The sequence below is a fragment of the Pipra filicauda genome, unplaced genomic scaffold (assembly GCF_003945595.2).
Source record: "Pipra filicauda isolate LSUMZ 115617 unplaced genomic scaffold, ASM394559v2 scaffold28_size6257848_pilon, whole genome shotgun sequence".
NCBI lineage: Eukaryota > Metazoa > Chordata > Aves > Passeriformes > Pipridae > Pipra > Pipra filicauda.
In genome coordinates this window covers 2,414,109-2,434,117 of record NW_024104409.1, presented here as the reverse complement: position 1 = coordinate 2,434,117, position 20,009 = coordinate 2,414,109, and the positions used below count along the sequence as shown (strand labels likewise).

The following is a 20,009-nucleotide window of genomic DNA, read 5'->3' as shown; positions in this document are numbered from 1 at the left end:
ATGAAACACTTCAAGCAGCTTCAGGGTGTGTCAGTGTGTAAATCCTTATTGGTCAGCACTGCAAAACAGAAATGTAGTGAGAAACACGGCAGATATTTTATTTATTTATAAAACCTATTCTGTACTTCTAAATATGAAGAAATTTCCAGGCACATTGGTGGTATTTTGATTTAATAATTTTCCTATTACAAGTTACATGAATGGAGAACAAGATGGTAGGATTTAAAGCTACCACAAGAAGTGTTGCAGCAGTCGTGCTGAGGTACATCAATGGTACTCCTAGGACCTTATATGACCCCTTAAAAATTAACTAACAAGGAAGAAAACTTGCCCTTTCTCTTTACTTATGTAGAAATACAGGCTGTAAAATAATGTCCAGCGCATTGTAATATATGTATATTTGTTTTTTATGAAGTTTTTCAGAAGGACTGCTTGGTCACTGTACAGAGTTATGACTGACTTAATACAGACATTGTACAAAAAAGACATGAAGGCTAAACCATGGCAGTAGTCACTTTTGTGGTTGGGATCTTTTTCTCTCTTAGAGTACCCAGACAGCTGGTGGAAAGATTAGAAGAGCAATCAGTTTATACAGCCTGTTTGCTAAGTGAACATTTGTTTAAACATGTACAGTTTCAGATATTTACGTTTACAAATAGTGTAAATACTTTCAAAAGATTAATTTAAAATGCTTTATATTATCTGACTAGAAACTTGCTGTTTTTAATTTTTTTAAATAAAAATGTTGCCTCCTATTTTGGTCCAAGAGTAAAACTTTATTCTGTATCCTGAGGCCTGTCTGTCAAGATAACTGTAATACAGAGACAATAAACATCCTGTAAGCACAGGCAAGTGCATTGCTGAGAAGCGTTCTTTTTTTAGCAGTAAGAGAACTGGGTTTATTTGGCACACATACATACCTGAGTGCTGAATGTACAGCTAATTGTTAAATTAATGCCTCTTTATGGTTATAATAAAAGTAAATTTATATTTTCTTTACTGACAAGCAGTCTTGTGTGACTGATTGGTCTCTTTCCTTACAATTTTGTTAGGGGGAAGAAACCACAACTGTAATACAAAAACATATTTTAGCTATTGGCTTTTACTAAGAGAAAACTTGGGAACTGGTGGCAGAAAACACAAGTATTACTGTATTTGATAACTGTTCTTACCTGGCTACTCACAGACTCATCTTCCCATAGTTCCTCATTACCACAGTGTTCTTCTGGCCCTTGGTATTGTATCATCCAGAGACTTGTGGTTTGTCTTCTGTAATGTCACCACGAAGCTTCCCTTCACCCTCTGTCTTCGACAAGGTCATTTGAATGAACTAACCTAAGTAGAAACCCTCCTGTGGAAATCAGCTTCTGTCTGACAGGTGTGGGGCAGTGATATGTGACTAGCTTCCTAGAGGCTTGGAGCCTCCTAAAGAGGTTTGGCCCTTTGGATTGCATCTCATAAATGAGGTGAATACCACAGCAGCTGGCCGGGCATCCACCCTTCTTTTTGTACAACAGTGATGCCTGAGGCATAACCTTACACTGTGGCATGTGTTTTTCAAGCAAAACTAATAGTCCTTTCCTCACACTGCGTGTTTGGTATTGACAAAGTGATGTGGGTACGAAAAGGGGAAATGGAAACGTCTGTGCTGCTGAAGCAACTGCATGTTGGTGACTGCAGGTAGATCCAGCTCTTTGTCCACAATTGCTGTTTTCTCCTGCTCTCATGCATTTTCATCCTCACTGGGTCCTAGACCCAAGCCAACACTGTGGAGCAAATCAGATCTTTGATGTAAAGAGCTCTAAATAGAACAAAAAGAAATCAGTTGATCCCTTTCTGAGGTGCCCAACCCTGCCACAAACCATAGGACGTGCCACCTACCATGAACTGGAGCCTGGAAACCCCAGGCCACCTCATCTTTCCTCTCTTGGGTTGCCCCTGGTCCCTGTACCTAAGCTGCTGGTTGCCATCCCCTCTCCACCAGCCCAGGTATCTCTGGCTGAGAGCCAAAGCAGGCTCATCAGTCACATTTGGTATAACCAGTTCCCAAAATTTCCAGTTTGTTGGCTGTAGGATGGAAGCCATCTGCTTCAGAGTACTGCGCATTCACCGTGTAACCCCACTGATCAGACTGTGATCCATCAAACGCTGTCAGCTGAAAGAAGCTTGGTGCTACAAGGACTTGATGTAGAGATAGGCATTGTGAGCTTGAAAAAAGGAACTTTATTTTCATCGCAAAGTGACTGTTACCACCTTGATGAAGGAAGAGTTGATCTGAAATGCTGATGTAACTGCTTGCTGTGAGCACAGATATCTTCATTTCAGTATTTCATGCAGATACAGAAGATGATGAAACACAAGGAGTGATATCAGTGAGAAAGGGATTGCCAAAAGTATTGCAACATTGTCTGATTTTTGGATGGCAGGCTCCTGAGCTGAATCTTTTTATACTGAAGGATGAGCTCGTCTTTGCTTTCTGGCCACTTCAGTAGGTGACTTTTTTCTGGGTCTTTCAGCTGCAAAGAGAAGTCCATGCGAAGTGAAAAGTGTTAATGCTAAACTCTTTGAGGGGAGGCCGAGTGGGAGAGTATCCTGCATCTCTTGTAACTCAGCCTTTCTCACTTATCCGTGTAATGTGTCATGGGTACCTTTTCATTTCATGGCCATGGAGCACACTAACCCTTACAGCTGCCCTTTGGAGCTGATCCTCTTCCAGTACATGTACAAAGGGACTGAGGAGCTAAACTCATGACTTGAGCCTGCTCTGGTGGGAGTGGGCTGCCCAGAAGTAGTGGGGCAAGGAAGATGACCTCCTTACCTAACATAGCAATTGGTCCTGAGAAGTCTGAGTTTTGGGGGCCAAAGAGCAGTAGCCAGTGCTTTATGGTTCTGTGTACTTGAGGCGGTGTGTAGTTGCCACCTTTCTGAACAGCTATGGCAGAGGCCTGTTTCCCTTGGTGATACATCTGTAGCCACATACAGACTACTGCTGTGAGGACAGTCATCATTTGGTTTGTGCCTGCACCAGGGAAGACAACTTAAGTCCTTTACCCTGAGGCCTCAGCCCCCAACCAAGCACTGTGTTTCAGTGGTGACCTGTTGTGTTTGCATCTAGTGAAGGACAGGGTTACACACCAGTAGGCTGGGACTGTCACAGTGGCACCGAGCACAGCTGAGCCCTGACCAGAACGGCATTTCCACCTCTGAGGAAGGGTCAGAGGTAGGAAACCTGAGTGACAACAAATACCAGAAGATTCTGGTGTTCCTCTCCCCAGATGCTTGTTTCACGTTAAGTGAAATGCTGTTTAGATAAAATCAGAGGCTTTGTGCTTGTATTGACATTTAATATTAAGGTTTTGAAAAGAAAAAGTGTTTCGAAATGAATTTGTGAGTCTTGTTGTTCTTACCCTTCAGCGACAGCATTTCAATCTCATCTAAATGCTTTCCTGAGACGGAATTTCATTAAGAGTCACACAGGCAGGAAATTTGGTTTTGAAAGAAATGGTGATTTTTCCGCATGAAAATTTGTGACCAGTCCCAGACAACAGTCCCAAGCTTATCTCCACTGGGGGGTTTCCCTGCTGCTCTCTGAGGAGCTGGCAAACAGGAGCTGGCCAGGCTGGGCTACCACAACAAGTGCTTGCCTTGAGCAGGGAGCCCACATTGAAGCAGACCCGATTGCTGTGGCTGGGGAACACTAAGTCAGTTTCACCTTAAGCCAGGGGTTTAATGGTGACTTGGCAGTTCAGTGTCATGGTGACGGACTGCAAAGGAGGACTGTGAGAGTGGTGTCTGAAGTCATGCCACTTCCAGAGCTTCTGTCTGGTCCTTGCCCAGTCCAAGTAGATCCCTGTGCATGGGTTCGGGGTGGCCTTGGGGAGAAACACACAAATGAATTTAGACTCAACAACTGCCCGGTCCCAAATGCTGTATTTTGTCTGCAATTGGACCAAACTTCCAGTTTTCCATTCAAGAATCACTTCTGGGACCAACCCCTTCTGGGGCTGGTTTTTGGTGAGTTTTTGCATGCTACAGAGATTGGATGGCCCCTGGGAGAGCAATGAGTCCCTGAAGGGCAGAAAATATCCTTGGGCAGACTGTGGGTTGTGTGTGTGTGTTCCCCTCCTTCTAGTGATATCTACATCTTCTGAAAGTCCTTGGACATGGGAATTCCTTTTGCCCTGGCAACCTTTATGCTAAAAATAGGTCTTCTGTGCACGTGTGTATGGTCGTGCATGTGGCTGGGTGAGGGAAATGGCCTTGCCAAACTACAAAGGAGAGAGAAAGACAGTGTGTGAGGGAAAACAGCCCATATTTATGCATACAAATACAAATCAATACTCCCTATCTCATGACAATCTGCGTAGATGATTCTGGGTGCTGGAGCATCCCCCTAGCAGTGGCACATGGGGAGCTTTTATCATTCACAGCATGTGTTACATTGAGTTTTTCTTGCCTAAGCATGAAGAAGTTGATTCTCACCAGGCTGCAAAAGTGGCTTGGCCTCCCCTAGCATTATCTTGTGCTGCAACTTTGAAAAAACAGCAGGAAAAAAAAAATAAATCTAACTTTGCTATGATGTGCTACAGTGTGCTTGCCATGGGCAAGCCTGAACCAGTCCATAAGTAGGACAGGCTGTTGGTTTTCTCTTTTCCTCTCATCAAAACTACAATATTCTCTTTACAAATATTGGAGTGGTCTCTTAGTATTGCCCTTTAGTGCTGGGGGAGGCTGGGTGGGTTGTAGCAGCCTGCCCCAGCTCAGTGGTGAGCCAGCAGCTGGTACATGGCTAACACCGATGGGAAACCTGTGATCCTGTGAGGTCAGGAGAGACCCAAAGCAGATCAGCAATGGCTTAGTGCTGCTGGGGATCGCCTTGGTGTCAGGCTGTAAAACCTGGCTGCCGTGTGATGGATGAAAGACCAACATGTCTGCAGGCAAATGGTAGGACTGCAGGAGTCTGATGGAAGCATTATTGCAAAAGCTATTTAAAATGATTTGCAATAGCCAGTTAGACATTTAGGATGTTCATTAATTAGCCTCAGCACAGGGCGGACTTGTAAAATTGAGATGGGATTTACTGATTCCCCCAGACACTAGCTTTCTGAAGCGAAACTTTGAAGACTGGGATGGGGTGTCAAAAATTAATATTTGATGGCTCAAATACTAGCCATTTTTACTAAAGCCATCAGTCACTTCATATTACAACTTAGACTGCAAGAAGGAGACTCCTCTAGATAAACCTGCCTTGGCAGGGGGGTTGGACTAAATGATCTCCAGGGGTCCCTTCCAACCTAACGATTCTGCGACTCTGTGAAATTGGTCACCTAAGTCATTCTTTAGTGAGAAGCACTCTCTGGAGATGTGAAACAAACCAGAAGCAATGCTAACCTCAAGCTAACTGACTGGCTATTTTGGATTCCCCTCATGCAGATAGCAGGCCCATGTTTTTCCAATATGGCCACTTGGGGCTCCATGGGAAGCCGGTAAAGTAGATGCCAGGATCAATCCTCATGCCAGGGGATATGAGGACATCTGTGGACAAATGTCACTGGCAATTGCGATGGAGCAATACCCAAGTGCCCTTGTGCTGTGCACCCTGCCTGCACCTGGGACCTTGGTGCACAAGAAACGACCGCTCTAGTAGGCTGTACTTTTCATGAGCTTTCACATAGGAAAAAATAAAACTAGAGTAAAAAATTGAAGGTGCTTTCAGCATGCATTAAAGCCCTGGGATGCCACTGGGACTGCTTGGGTGTGAGCTGGTACCTGGTGTCCCCCAGGCTTGCAGTCACCAGAGGTGGCCATCAGGGTGGGAGCAGACCCTGTGACCATGGCTCCCAGAGGCAGTCCTCAGCCCTGGTTACCTGCTGTTCTGCATGCAATAGGTGAACAGGACTTCCTTGGTGAATGTGATGAAAACAGCCATGTTGCCCAATGTGTAGCTGACAAACAGTCAAGGAAAGGTGAGCCCACAGAAAGCCCACATAAAGTAGGCTTTGGAAGAAAACCATCATGGGAGAGTGTCTAGGGGAAGTTACCCCAGCTTCCACCACCCTTAAGACAGCCACCCCCAAGACAGCCAGCTCTGTAGACCTCATTTCCTTACAAGAGCAGCAGGAGTTGTGTAGCCAGTCCAGGAGGCTGAGGGGAGTTATCTAAGGGAGGAGGGTCACAGTGACCCACCTGGAGGCAGGGTATTCCTGCAGGTGTTCCCCCACACAAGTGTTGTTGCTGCTGGATAATAAATCTGACCACTTCCATCCTGGAACAGGAGAAAAAAGCATCTGTCCATCAGGATAACATTGTTTTCTGGGCTCAGAAGAATGACAGTGCTGCAGGAGCAAAACTGAGGTGGTGAGAGGCAGGAAGAGATGTGGGGAAAGTGTGGTAGGGTTGTCTGCCTGAACATAGAGGATGTGGATGCTCTGCCCCAGGTTTTTTTTTCCCCGCACAGGTACCAACCCCGGAACACTGCCAGACCATCACACTCTGTGCTTTCCACGTAGCCTGGGTTTAGGACTTTTTATTTGTTTGCTTACTTTTTAATTAAACCCCTTCAAATAACTCCGAAAAATTCATCCTTCACTTCTGTGTTTTCACATTTCATATACAAAGCTCAGGTCTTCTTATGCTATGTTAGTAGCTGCTCTCTGAGGATATAATTTGCTAAGGGCCCTCTTTCCATCAGACACACAAGTAATTTATCCTGCAAGGTACCAACGAGCAACATAGAAACATTTCTTTGCTATGAGCTTAGCTCCCAGCGTTACAAGGGAGCTGTGTTTAACGCTGTCTAACAGAAATAAACAGTGTTACCACCTGCTTCTCTGGGAAGAATGAAGAGCAACTAGGAGAGGGGAAAGCAAAGAGATCATCATTAATGCATCAGCTAATTTTCATGTGCAGAAAGGGACTGTGCTCAGGCTGTGCCTGTCTCAGGGACCCGAGGGACTTGTCTGCAGCAGCTCCCAGGTAGCCGCATTTTGTACACATGAAGTGTCTGACTCCAGCTGTAACTGTGGCACTATATATAACCTGAAGATGCACATTTTGACTCTGCAGAATAGCTAGGAATCTCCTTCCTGGTTGTAAGGGATAGAGGGGAACAAAAAAGCAACAAACCGGAGATTTGTTCTTGCTTTTATTTTTCAGGCTTTTTATGAGCCTAAAAAGACAAATAGTCCCAGGCAGGAGGATTTGCTACCCCTACCCTATACTTCAGGATGGGAGAGCAGTATAACATGCTTCTATGTTGAAAATAAAAAAGCCAACAAAATCACTGATTGTGTGATAAATCACAGGTAATTTTCTTGCACACCGACAGAAACAGCAATGCTGTCTGGCTGGGGAGGGGAGAGGGGAGGCAGGGAGGGAAGAGAGTGCTGCAGGGGCCTGAGCTGTCAGGGGGATCCCATCCAGCCCCTGGCTGATGAGACAGAAATCTAGTCTTTGCTTACCCTCCCAGGGTCACCGGGGCTGGGACAACAAGCACTGGGGAGCTGCTTCTCTTGGCAGCTGGGTTGAGGGGACACTCCAGGACACACCATCCCTTGCTGGACACAGTGGTGATGTCCTTACTGATGAGTTCAAGGCTGCTTGTATCCTATAAAGCTTTTGCCTGTGCTGTTAAACTCTTGGACTGGGGCTTGGCCTGGGACCAGGAGTACATCCCCTCCTGATTTCTAGCTGAGCAGCCTGGATCTGACCCCGCTAGGCAGTTTGGATGGAGCAGCCTGGTTTGGAGGGTAAGAGAAGTGAATGGTATTGGAAGAGAGCCTTTTTTCCTGCCTTTAGGTCAAGTGGAGCTGCAGGTGATGGGGGAAGGCATGTGTATGCACTTCCATAGGTGAGGTGAGTCTCATCTTTTGGGACATCCTGCTTACACAGTTCATCACATGTGTGACTGGGAGCCCTGTCTTACTCCATCTGCATGTTGCGCCCCTGACTGCCACTCCAGTCTCTCAAGGCAAAACTCAGCTTGTGTGGCTGGTGGGACCAAGTGCTGCACACCACTTACATTGCTGATCCCTGCAGAGCCAGAAGACAGCCCCTGCCCAAAGGGCTTAAAACAGAACCAACCTGGAGACCTGAGTTGCACTTGGACTTTGTACTGCCTCTCAGAACTGGAGGCAAATTTCAGTGTGGACTGTTGCTTCCATGAAAATATGATGGCACTTGCAAGTCTAACCCCAAAGGATCAAAATGATGGGAGAAAAGAGGAAACAGCAACAAAGCATGGATAACTCAAGTGATGCAGAAAACCTTCTGCTATCTGGGAAAGCATCCCCATTTCTAGGAGGAGAGGGAAACGTTCTGTGTGACCCTGTGGTTCCAAGGTACACCACTGGACAGGGACGAGGAACCCTCCACCAGAGCAATTAACTTTCCCTCCTGTTTTTTCCCTAGGTGAATTAATTTCATGCTCGCCTCTGGTGCTGGAGTGATGCTCAGCTGGACTCCTCTTGGCTACAAATAGCAGCAGCAACTCTCCAGCCTCTTTCCCCAAACAAGGATGCCCCCAGCAGAAAGAAGTGCCCCTTGTTGTTGCTCCCCGACAATGATCCCTGCACTGCTACAAGGTGCTGCTTCCTGGGGAAAATACACCACTGAAAAAGTGCTCATCACTGGTGATCTCTGGGTATTCTCGCTAACTGACCAGCTGGGTCTCACCTTGCCTGTGCAGAGGGCAGTGACTCTCCATCATCTTCATGGTCTCCTCCCATGGATAGAGACCCCTCACCTGACTCTGGCATTGAACTCCCTTGGGCAAGCTCAACAGGCTCCCAGATCACTTTTTGCAAGGAAGAGTTGCCAGTTACCTCCTATTCATTCAACGCAACTTTGCGTGCAGGGGTTTTCTGAGAGAAAAGCTTTGTCATCCATTGCTTCCACTCTGCCTCTTTTTCTTCTGCACACCTCTTTGTGCTTGAGTCCATCTTCCACTAGTCTGGCGGGGGAAGACACACATCCCAGCAAAGTGGTGTCACCCCCCCAACCTATCTGTGCAAGGGGAAAAGTAGTCATGCTGGTTAGGCACAATGCCATTTATTCCCAGAAATGCCAGCTGTTCTCCAGTGACACCGCAAGAGCTTGGGAAACTGCATTTCTTCCTTCTCCTTGGGAGACATCACTTCAGATTTGAGAGACGAAGCTGCTAAATGAGCCTAAACATTGTTCTATGCTTTCAAAATATTCATAAATAATCTCAAAATAGCAGCAAGCAGAGAGAGGAGAAGTTTGCTGATGACATTAAGAGTGGTTGAGGCAAACGGTTGACTGTGAATAGCTGCAGAAAGACCCACATGGCACTGAATAAAAGGGTAATAAAATCACAGATGAAATCTGATGTAGATAAATGTAAAGTGATGCACATGGGAAAAGACAATCCTAACTTTACATACAAAATAATAGGCTCTGAGCTGGCTATTTCCACTCGGGAGCAAAATCTTCAGGTTATAATAGATAACTCTATGCAAATGTCAGCTCAAGACTCAGTAGCAATCAAAAAAGCAAACAGAAAACTAGGAATTATTAGGAAAGGAGGAGAGAGCAAAACAGGGGAAATCACTATGCTGCTGTATAAATCCGTGGACTTCCTTCTCTTGAATACCATTGTGCAGTCCTGATTCACTGATCTCAAATATGATACAGAAGAAATAGAAAAGTTATAGAGGAAGGTAATTGAAGATGATCAAAAGCACAAAAGGGCCTCCATTCAGGGAATGACTTAATAGATTAAGACTTTTTATCCTGGAAGAAAAAATGACTGAAGAAGAAATACGACTGAGTTTTCTGAAAGGAAGAGCGATGTGACTGGGGAACAGCTGTTCATATTATTCAGTGCTCTTCAAAGGAAGAGAGTGAACATTAAAGAAAATTGTCAAGTGACAAGTTCAAAATAAACAAAGGGGATTTTTAGCTGCGGCACTCCTTGCCATAGAGTACAGTGGATGTTTAAAATTTGTGTTGTTTCAATAGGGTGAAAGCTAATCAATGGAAGAGGAATCCATCAAGGGCTATTAAATGTAAAGCTGGCATCTACAGTTCAGGGTGTTCCTGAGTCACTAGGGAAATGGAGAGTATTCTGGGAAGTATAAACAAATGTTTGCTCTATTTTTGTATTACTTCCTGAGCATCTGCTGGGTCTCATCCAGGGTAGGATACTGGGCTAGGTGTATTTTGGGGGCTAACCCTATGCAGTCATCCCTATGTCCTGCATTTCACACCAGACCATGTCTCCCACTAAGGCAAAATGGCCTGAGGTGTCTGGTGCTATTGCCTGTCACTGTTTCTGATTCAGCCCCCTGCATCACAGAGGTAGAGCTGCTTGATGGCTCTTCAGCGACCAAGGCTCTACACCAGGACCAGTTTTCAGTGTTACAAGTCTTCCACCAAGACCCACAGGCAGATGCATCCCATTTTCCTTTATCTCCCAAAGCAAAAGCCTTCTCTTGCGTGGACAAGTCTTCTCTGCAGGTCCTCAGCTGGAGGCCAAGTTGTTCTGGAATGCAACCTTGTGCTCCATGCAGACCTCTCATATGCATCTCACTCTGAAGTGAAAATGTGACCTGTTAGTGGCTGTGTCTCAGAACAAGGATGTTCTATGGCGGTCAGCTTACATTCTTCCAGCCTGAGCTAGATCACCCTGGATTTATCGTTCCAAGGCATCATGGAAAGAGAATGCCTGGTTTTGAGCAACAGGAAATTGAGGGGAAAAGAAAATTCAGCAGTGGCTCTAATGACCAGTACAGACCTGAGTGATTCACTAAGATTTCCCCCAGTAAATTAAAAGCAAACACTTGAACGCTACACTGACACAGTACACAAGTGCCTCTTCTAGTTGAAACCTCACTACCTTAATGACAGACATTATTGTTCCTGTGCACTTTTCCAAGGTTGCCTTAAAAACCATGCCTTGACAGTTTACTGGCTAATGGACACAAACTAGGGTTAACCTCTCTCTGCACCTCTTCTACAGCTAGAAATGAGAATGAGGGATAGTGGCTATTGCAAGGTAATCACACCCAGGGGGAAATTCCTGAGCTCAAGTATCTCTGTTCCCCAGATCAGGGTAATCTCATTGCATTTGGCTAGCCGTTGGCAAAGCTTGTCAAGCCAGGCTGGCTTGTCACTCTCAGCATTTAGGAGCTTGTCCCATTTCTGGAGGCTGTCGCATTGCCCAGGCATCCTTGTGTTGACGTTGCACACTCAGTAATGTGGTGGTGAGGCTTATTTTCTGAAAACCTACCATTTTCACCTATAAAGCCTAATTTAAAGTAAATTTAAGTTCAAATTCTATTCTTATTGATGTTTGTGCTATTTTGCAGCAACTCTGAAGGAGTACTGATTAATACACATTGAAACGGGAGGACAGTCAGACATCTGTCCTGTCGATTGATCTGCAGGAGGGGGAGCACGAAAAGGCCCATTAAACACGTGGAAGTAAATACTCTGATAGTGACTGTTATGGGGAAAAAAACCCCGCCCACATTTCTTGCCCCTAGATTTCTATTAGGAAGGAGGAATCCCTTCTCGGTTTGTCTCTAGAAGGAAGATGAGAGTCTTGGTTTTAAGTGGGAACTGCCAGGGGGCAAGGGTAGGAAACCCCAGATCCTGACTGCAACCTGGGGAAACTGGGTGGTTTCCTCTTCCTCTTCCTCTTCCTCAGGGTGGCCCCAGCACCAGAGCCACAACGATGAACTAGGGCAAACCCCAGCCCAGTTCCCATCACGAGGGCTGGCACTGTCCAGCCCATACTGGAGGGAGTTTATAGCCACAGAAAGGCAGAGCCCTGGCACCCCGTGGCCATACGCTCTGTGCATGGGCTGTTGTTGCAGTATCACTGGCACAGGCTCCTCACTCCTGCAGTGGCCTTATTTTAATATATTTGTGCTGAATAATACATCTTTCCTGCAAAGAAAAGAGTGTATTTCTGTGCAGGGGGAACTTGGCAGCTCTGAATACTGAGCAGCCATTTCCTCAAAGTGGTAGGATTCAACCCTGTAATCAACCCTATTAGCATTAAAAGAACTGTCTAAATGTCAAGCCAAGTTCAATAAATAAGCACTAACACATTTAGAAATGGCTTAGAAAGGGGAATTAAAAGTTTTGTGCTAATTATGTTTCTTATTTTAGATTTTCTGTCAATTCTAGCTCTTCCATTCAAATGAGAAAAGCATTTGCTGCCAAGGTGGAGGAAATGGCTGAAAGTGGGCAAAGCTGTTCATCCATAATAGGGAGAGAACAGGGACCTCAGCTCCTCTTGCAAGCCTCTGGAAACACAATAAGGATGGGGTCAGCAGACCTTTCAGTAAAGGTGTCTCCCAGTCTCCCGTTACAGTGAGCCCCAGATCCTCTGATACCTCTTGATCCCACCAGAGTCAAGAAACGCCAGGGGACAAAGGAGAGGAGGGCAGACTCCTCTGACCAGCTGAAGGTACGCAGCCCAGGAGGTAGGCAAGCAGAAGCAGGGAGCACAGCTTGTTGGTGGCACATTTTGTGAGCAGCTTCAGAAATCTGAGTTAGTTTTAAAGACCAGCTCTGCTCCTCCAAACCCAGCCACCTCCAACCCTGTCTGGATGGAAGCAGCTCACCCATGTCTGGTGCTTTGATGTGGTAATAACGTATAACTGATACTGATGGCAAAGGCTAATCCACTCTGCCCTGTAATGTTCCCAGTAAATCAGGCAATATTCTGTTATTGAAAAAACTAATTTTTGTCCCTCTGATGGTAATCAATGTATGCCCTGAAGCACGAGGCTTGATAGCCTGTGTAATTTGCAACCTAGCTAAGTGTAACTGCAGATGTTAATCCTATTTATACAAATGCCTGGCAAGCAAAAGGAGGGTTGGAGGGACAAGCTGCAGGGCAGGGGAAGGCATAGAGCTGGATTTCCAGGAATTCTCCTGCAGATTTCAAGCTGCTGTGCCCCAGTGATGGGAGACCGAGAGGGCGAGGGGAGATAGCACAGGTAGCAACTCTGCAGCTGTGTCACTCCAGTTGCCTGGCATTTCCTCTGGAAAATGCTGGAGCAGATGTCACCATGGTGCACATCCCCTGCTTCAGGCAACCACTCTCTGCCTAACAAATGCAATCCAGAGGGACCTTGACAGGCTTGAGAGGTTGGCCCCAGCAAATCTCATGAAGTACAACAAGGCCAGTACAAGGTCCCACACATGGGTCAGGGCAACCCCAAGCACAAATACAGGCTGGACAGAGAATGGACTGACAGCACTACTGAGGACTTAGAGGTGTTGGTTGATGAGAAGCTCAACATGACACAGCAATGTGATCTCGCAGCCCAGAAAGCCAATTGCATCCTATGTGGCTGAGTCAAGGCCCAGGGTCATTCCTCAGCTGAATTAGGGGCCTAATATTGTCAGCAGCAAGGAACAGATATCTCCAGCAAGCAAGTTGGAGTAGAAGGCACGTAGCTTGGGGGGAAAGAGATGTGGACACAGCTCTCTAATTACACCCTCCCAGAACGGCAGGAAAAGACATTTCCTCACCTCACCAGAATGCAATGAGATCTGAATATGCTAAATGGCATATTCTGAGTAAACCAAGACCTGAAGTGATGCTTGGCTTCTCTACTCAGCTGCTCAGTACTGAAAACACCTTCCTAACTCCCTGGTGCAGGTGTAAACTGTGGGAGGAAAGGTTATGTATTCAGAGAGGCACTGAATCTGCTCCCATCACAGGTGAGTACTTAAAATAGACTTGCAGTAGTGATGCAATGACTCACTCCTGTGCCTGAGATAACTCACTCCACCTGTTTCACTAAAGAGAGGGAGGAAGGAGGTCGCTGCTTTGCAACCACATGAAAGCCCCAATTTCCAAGAATTTATGCCTTCAGGTGAAAACTCACCAAACAAGTCTCTCAGGCTTCAAAGAAGAGAAAGCTTCAATACCACCAAGCCTGCGCTTTGCAGGAGCTGTGACTTGCCCATGACAATGGTCCCATTGGTGTAGATGGGACCCAGTGTCACAGGGACCCAGCAATCCAGCAGCATTTCCAGCCATGGATTTCCCTGGACTTGCTCCACTCCCAACAGTCCTGCAACACCCAGCACCTACATTTTGATGTGTTACTGCTAGCACCTTGTCCTTCAGGATCAATGAAATAGCAGCATTTCCCATGTCTTATTCTAGGTTTAGCTAACATAAACTGAAACCCAAAAATTCCCCAAACCAAGGAAAATTCAGCTCCATGACTATTCCATTAAGAATGATACCTCTGGAAAACAATAGACTATATTGTGTTTACTGTGCTTTGTTTTCCTGGTGTTCATCTCTAGGAATGTTTCCCACTTGGGCAAGAAACACCAGACATGCTAAGAGCACACATTTGTGGGTGCATGCAGCCCTTTATCGCACCAACATATCCTGTCTGTCTGGTGACACTGATCTGGTTTGCTTTTTAGAGCAAGCCTGTGACAACTTGGCCCTGCCACACGTTCCTATAGCTGCAGGACCCCCAGTGGTGGCCAGAAGCCCCCACTTGCTGTGGTTTCAGCTGCAGGGTCTAAGGTGAGCAGCAAAGGCTGGCAGGGGATGGTAATATATTTAATATCTATTAATATAGATGGAAAAGAATAGATGAGCATTTGGGCACATTTGTTTTCTTCCATACCTGGGAAAGAGTTCGTACATCAAAGAACATGTTTTCCAACCCAACTGTATACTACAATTGGTCTAATAAAAATGTATTTCATTTGCCTACAGAAATCACTCTTCTGGGCACTTAACAGCCATAAAGGATGCTGTTTTCTATTCCTGGCTTCCTTTAAAGGCCAGGTCTTGCTGCTGTATTATTGAATTCACTAGACACATGGTACAGCCCAGTGAGCACTGCTGTAGGAGTATTCACGTTATAGTTCTCTAGGCTTGATCCTCCACGCATATAAATGGATTTTACACTCATGGTACTCCTGAGACACCAAGGCAGCTGCTTCAGGTTTTCACCAGTTTAAGTAAGATTAGTATTGGATCCAAGAACTTGTGTGCCTTGCAACAGCCCACGTGTTGCAGACACTTAACCTTGATGAGCTCATATCTGTGTTTCCAGAGGACAAAGAGTAGGACTGGGATACTCAACTGGGATGCGTGCAAACTGATGGTTAATGGTGGGAATGGACAAGAAAACCTAGATGAAAACAGGCAAAACTGGTCTAGGATCTGGTTGTGATGCATGTGCCAGCAAGCAGCTTCTGGTCCTTTTGGCATCCCTGAGGCAATGTGTAAGGGATGGTTCGGTCAAAAATGATGTATTAAAACCAGAACCTCATGTCAACGCCACTGATCATCTGTGGGCTTAAGGCTGCTCCTGCCACCCGCTGCTTCTGAGCTCTTATTCTCCTCTCCTGTTATTGAAACAGCCTAAACATCATGTTTTAGTTATAAAGTGAGTTTAGTGGATAGAAGGGTGGGAGGGAAGGGGGATTAAATTTACTGCTTCAGTGACTACAGATCTGAAATAAATCTCCGATTCAATGATAGATCAATAACATCAAGATTGGGTTTAAATTATTAATAAACTATGAGAAATGAGGATAATTATTCTATGAGTCACAGCTCTCTAATGCACTGCACATTTTTTCCCTGAGACATCTGCATTGAAGCACAACCTGACTATCTTTTGGCAGAAAGCTGTAGCCAAGCAGTTAATGTTTTTTGTTTTGCTAGCTAAGCATTTCATGAACCCTAGACAGCCCAGTGACAGTGTACTTCACTCATGGAGAAACCCTTAGGCCAGGATCCCCTAAAACACTGAGGTGTCTTATGAGTCCCTCGAAATCAATGTGATTGATTTGAATGACATTTGTGAATGGTTCAGAAGGCCCTCAAATGTCCTTTGAAACCTGGATGTCTGGAGATAGAGAAGTTGTGCTAGCCTAAAAGGAGATACTGGCCTTGAAAAATGGCCTTTGATGGTTGCAGAGGCCCATCTAACTGGTGGCAAGAAGGAGGGACAACCTGAGGACTGCTGGAGGCAGAGAGGGGAGGAACAGTTTTTGCACATTGCTGCTAGACTGCAATGACAGCACCATCAAACAGATGGTGGATTTCAAGTGAATCAGCTCCCCCTTTTCAGGCAAAAAGAGAGGGAACTATCTGCCTGAGGAGGCCTTTTAAAATCAAGAAGTTCAAAACTAAAATATTCCTCCATTCTTGGTCATGACCATCTCTGTTGACTGAGACAGCTCACACTGACACAGTTAGGCTGGAGATCCTGAGAACATCTAGGCATCCTCCCACCTCAAGCAGCTGTCATCCCTCAGCTGTAGCATTATGCCTTAGGGTAGTGATGGATAGCAGCTTTTAAGGGGCAGCTCACTGCAAAATCAGCTTATGCCTGCTCTTTGACAGAATGGGGTCAAATGGGTTCAGAACACTCTTGATGATGCTTGTCAGCTGCTGGGCTTTCAGGTGAGGTGCTCAGCACTGTCCTGGTTTACCAGGAGGGTACCTTACTTAAGAGGAGAGAAACAGAACAGAACTTAGGATATCAATAATGAAAGGTATTTATCCCTGTGAAAGTTAAGTCTGCAGCACACAGAGGAGAGAGAAGCACTCATGAAGGTAAGGACAGCAGAGCGGAGAGGGGTAACAGCCAGCCCACCAAAATGGACAAGGACTATTGGTAGCAGCTGTGCACAAAGTCTTCTATGGTCTTACTGCTTTCCTTGCCTCTAGCTCACTGGATGAAATAAGGTTATATCAGTCCTAAAATCGCTTTTCTGTTTATCTCAGTTTACGCAGTTCTGCAAATGGCATTAGGTGACCCCCACTCAGCTGATGGTATGGTATCGCTCCACACTCCCATGGACTGCAGCTCTTCTGGGACATCCCTCCTTTACCATAGCACATCCAGCAGCAACTGGGGCTTTCCATACACCCTCCCTCTGTCTCCTTTAACCTAAAGTTGTCAGTCAGGGTACAAAATCATTCTGAGCCTACAACACGGAACTATCAAGGTGTCCAGACACTTCTATCTGTGCAATGTAGGGATAATTTCTTATAGCCCCTGTGATATACTAATTTAAAGATGCCTGTGGCCTTGACAAATAAATAAAAAAAAAAAAAAAAAAAAAAAAAAAACCACAAAAAAAATTAGGACAATGAGATACCGAACAAACTGTGTTTGGTGCTTGACTGTATTCTGATTCAGGGTAAGGAGTGAAGGGCTTTTTTAATTTTTTTTTTTTAATTTATCTTCATTAGTAATTCAACAAGGCCTTTACACATCACTGATTTCTTATTAGTTACCTATAAATTATAAAGGATGCTGGGCACAGCACACACAAATTAATGCATCTGTGGATGAAAACTTTTGAGGAATAGGGGGAGTAGTGATGCTCTGGTGCCTCTGTTGTGTGTTTGGTCTCCTGGCTCTGCTGAGTTAGTAAAATGCCATCATCACTGCCTTACACATGAGAAGCAGAGCCCAGGAAAGGGCCATGTCCAGGTTAACAGGGACCGGTATCAAGCCCAAATCTCATGGAAGCCCCCGTTCCTAGGACCAGGGGGTAGGTGAGAGACTCAGGACACTTCCACAGTGTTTGCTTGAGGATGAGATGCAATCATACTGAGCAACCTGCCTGCCCATTAAAGGTCAGGGTACAACCTCAACAATGCATGGGCAGCTGGCTGCATGCACCCCAGATCACAGTCAGTCCCTTAAGGACAGGTCAGGTCAGGCCAGGACTGCTGGGTCCTTTCTCACAAACCTATCAGGTGGAGGGAAAATCTCTTTTTTCTTTCATTTGTGTAGTGACTTTCTGTTAGCCAGAAAACTCTGACTGATTTCCCTTGATGTCACATCAGATGTTTTACCTCAGTCCATAACATTTTCAAAGTCTGGGGAAGAAATAGAGTCTGCACTCTTTTAGGCTGCCAGTTATAGATTTATAACATTTATTTCTACAAATATTAAAAATTATATTTATATATATAAAAGTCATAACATATTTAAAATTTATATGAATAAAATTTATAAACTAAAATGAAAAAAACACCTTGATGCATGTTCATGTAGCAATGCAACAGCCTTCCCTTATACAGCTGCTTATATCTATTTCGTTTGGTGCCAAGGTAACATCTGGTAACATCTTTAAAGAAAAAACTATAAACTTCCTCGGATATTCCTATAAAGATTGTTTTCAGTGAACTGAGTGCCATTTAAAGTACATCAAAGAAGAATTTGGTCTTTGTCTCTTGAACAAGTGACTCTATTCAATTTCTTTTCTTTGCCTTCTCTCTGCAAGGAAGATTAGATATGTCTGTATGTTTATGTTGGACAGACTAAAGGAGTGAGCAACGTCTCCAGCTGGTGTAAATCTGTGTTGCTGCAGCAGTGTCAGTGGTGTGAAGGGTGGTATTATGCTGATTTATTGTGGCTGGAGAATCAGACCTCCTTTTCCTACCCAACCGGAAGAGCAGCCTGTAAAACAGAAGTCACACATCTCAGTTGATTTGAGAGATACTGCATGGGGTTTATTTGTCTAACAAAATAAAAAAAAAATTTAAAAAACTCTCTGCAGAGGCTGGCAGCATCCCTTTTAATACAGCAAATGTAGAGGGGCCCAAAGACAACCACTGAGACAGGCATAACTTCCAGTTTATTAATAGCAGGGGCACAGCAGTGGCTGCCAGGCTGTGAATGTCTCGGGCATACTGTAAACTTCCAGTTGTTAGGTTTTCCTGCTGCTCACCTGTGTATGGCATAAATACAGCCTAATGCGATTGAATTATATAGAAAAATGTTACCAATTTCTCTGCTTACTTGGATTCCTTCGGCACAGGTCCCGTGGGCTGAGCTGGTGGAGAATATGTTGCTGGTGCTGGAGGGGAGAGAGAGAGGGCTTTCTTTAAAAATAAAAAAAGATCCTCTTTTTGTGTAGAACAGCGAGGATTTTTTTCCTGCTTTGAGATTTCTTGCCATTTCATTATCTTGTATTTCAGACAAAACCTTCCCACCTTAACGAGGAACATTTTTCCCCATCAGTTTTAATGGTACGATAAATTGTGGGAGAGCAAAGAAAAAGCTCCTGAAAATGAACCTTAAAAAAAGTTTCTGGAGACTGAAGACAGGCTCTGCAGAGGAAGAGACAAGAGTTACAAGCTAATTTACTTTGCCTTTCTGTTCATGTTTCATTTGTAAACAGCTTGGGTTTCCTTATTTTATGGACTCTTTAGGAGGACATATTCCCATGGATGTTTCAGCTTCCCTTTGGCTGCACAGAGGCAATGGGGTGCAGGGGACTGCGGTTGCCCCTCTGTGGGAAGGTCATGATGCTACAAGAATGAGGAGGAAACCGCCAATTTTGGCCCAAACAGCTCATACAGTCAGATGTGGTGCCCTGAGGGGTTTGCTGTCAGAGCAGCACCTTTCTCCTCCAGGTTTACATTAATTCAGTGGCCACAGGCTGCCTGTTTCCCTCTGTGCTGAGCATGACAGACCTGGGGTCTGTTACAGCCCTCATCTACCAGGTTAGTTGTACATCTCAGCTTGTCTCAAATGCTTTATCAGGTAAAACAGCTCTTATGCAACCTACCTCAGTGTCTGCATACCATGTGGTGTTATTTCCAAAAAATCAGAAAGGGAAGATGGAAGAGATTTAGGGCAGGCATATGCAGAAGGTGATGGGAGAGAGGAGAGGTGCCTACGGACTGGGGAAAGAGGGTGAACAAGAAGGCACTTGGAGAGGGCAATAGGGTGGCAGGGGAGAAAAGAAAATGTAGGAGAGTAAAACACATAGAATAAAGGAGAGGTATGGCTATGACAGGGAGCTAGAAGAAACATCAAAAGCATTGAAGTGAAGGTTACTGCTCAGATTACATAAGCCATCCTTATGAAAGACAAAAAACAATGAAAAGAGACAAAAAGAAGCAAAAAAAGCCCCAGTGAATCGCTGTACTGTACAAATTCTTGAAGACATTAAATGTTGACACTGGGTCCCTAATGAGGCATTCCCATATTTGATATTCATTGGTAAATCTTCTT

The 20,009-nt window shown here is 45.0% G+C and overlaps 1 protein-coding gene across 1 annotated transcript in view; it reads right to left on the bottom strand.

Moving 5' to 3' along the window:
* Positions 1-2,369: 2,369 nt before the first annotated feature.
* Positions 2,370-20,009, bottom strand: part of LOC113987497 — a 28,805-nt gene continuing 11,165 nt past the window's right edge. Inside the window, 7 exon segments of the mRNA XM_039382902.1 lie at positions 2,370-2,516; positions 3,645-3,687; positions 5,868-5,945; positions 6,222-6,286; positions 6,288-6,349; positions 18,325-18,446; positions 18,789-18,846. Coding sequence (XP_039238836.1) covers positions 2,370-2,516; positions 3,645-3,687; positions 5,868-5,945; positions 6,222-6,286; positions 6,288-6,349; positions 18,325-18,446; positions 18,789-18,846 — 575 coding nt within the window.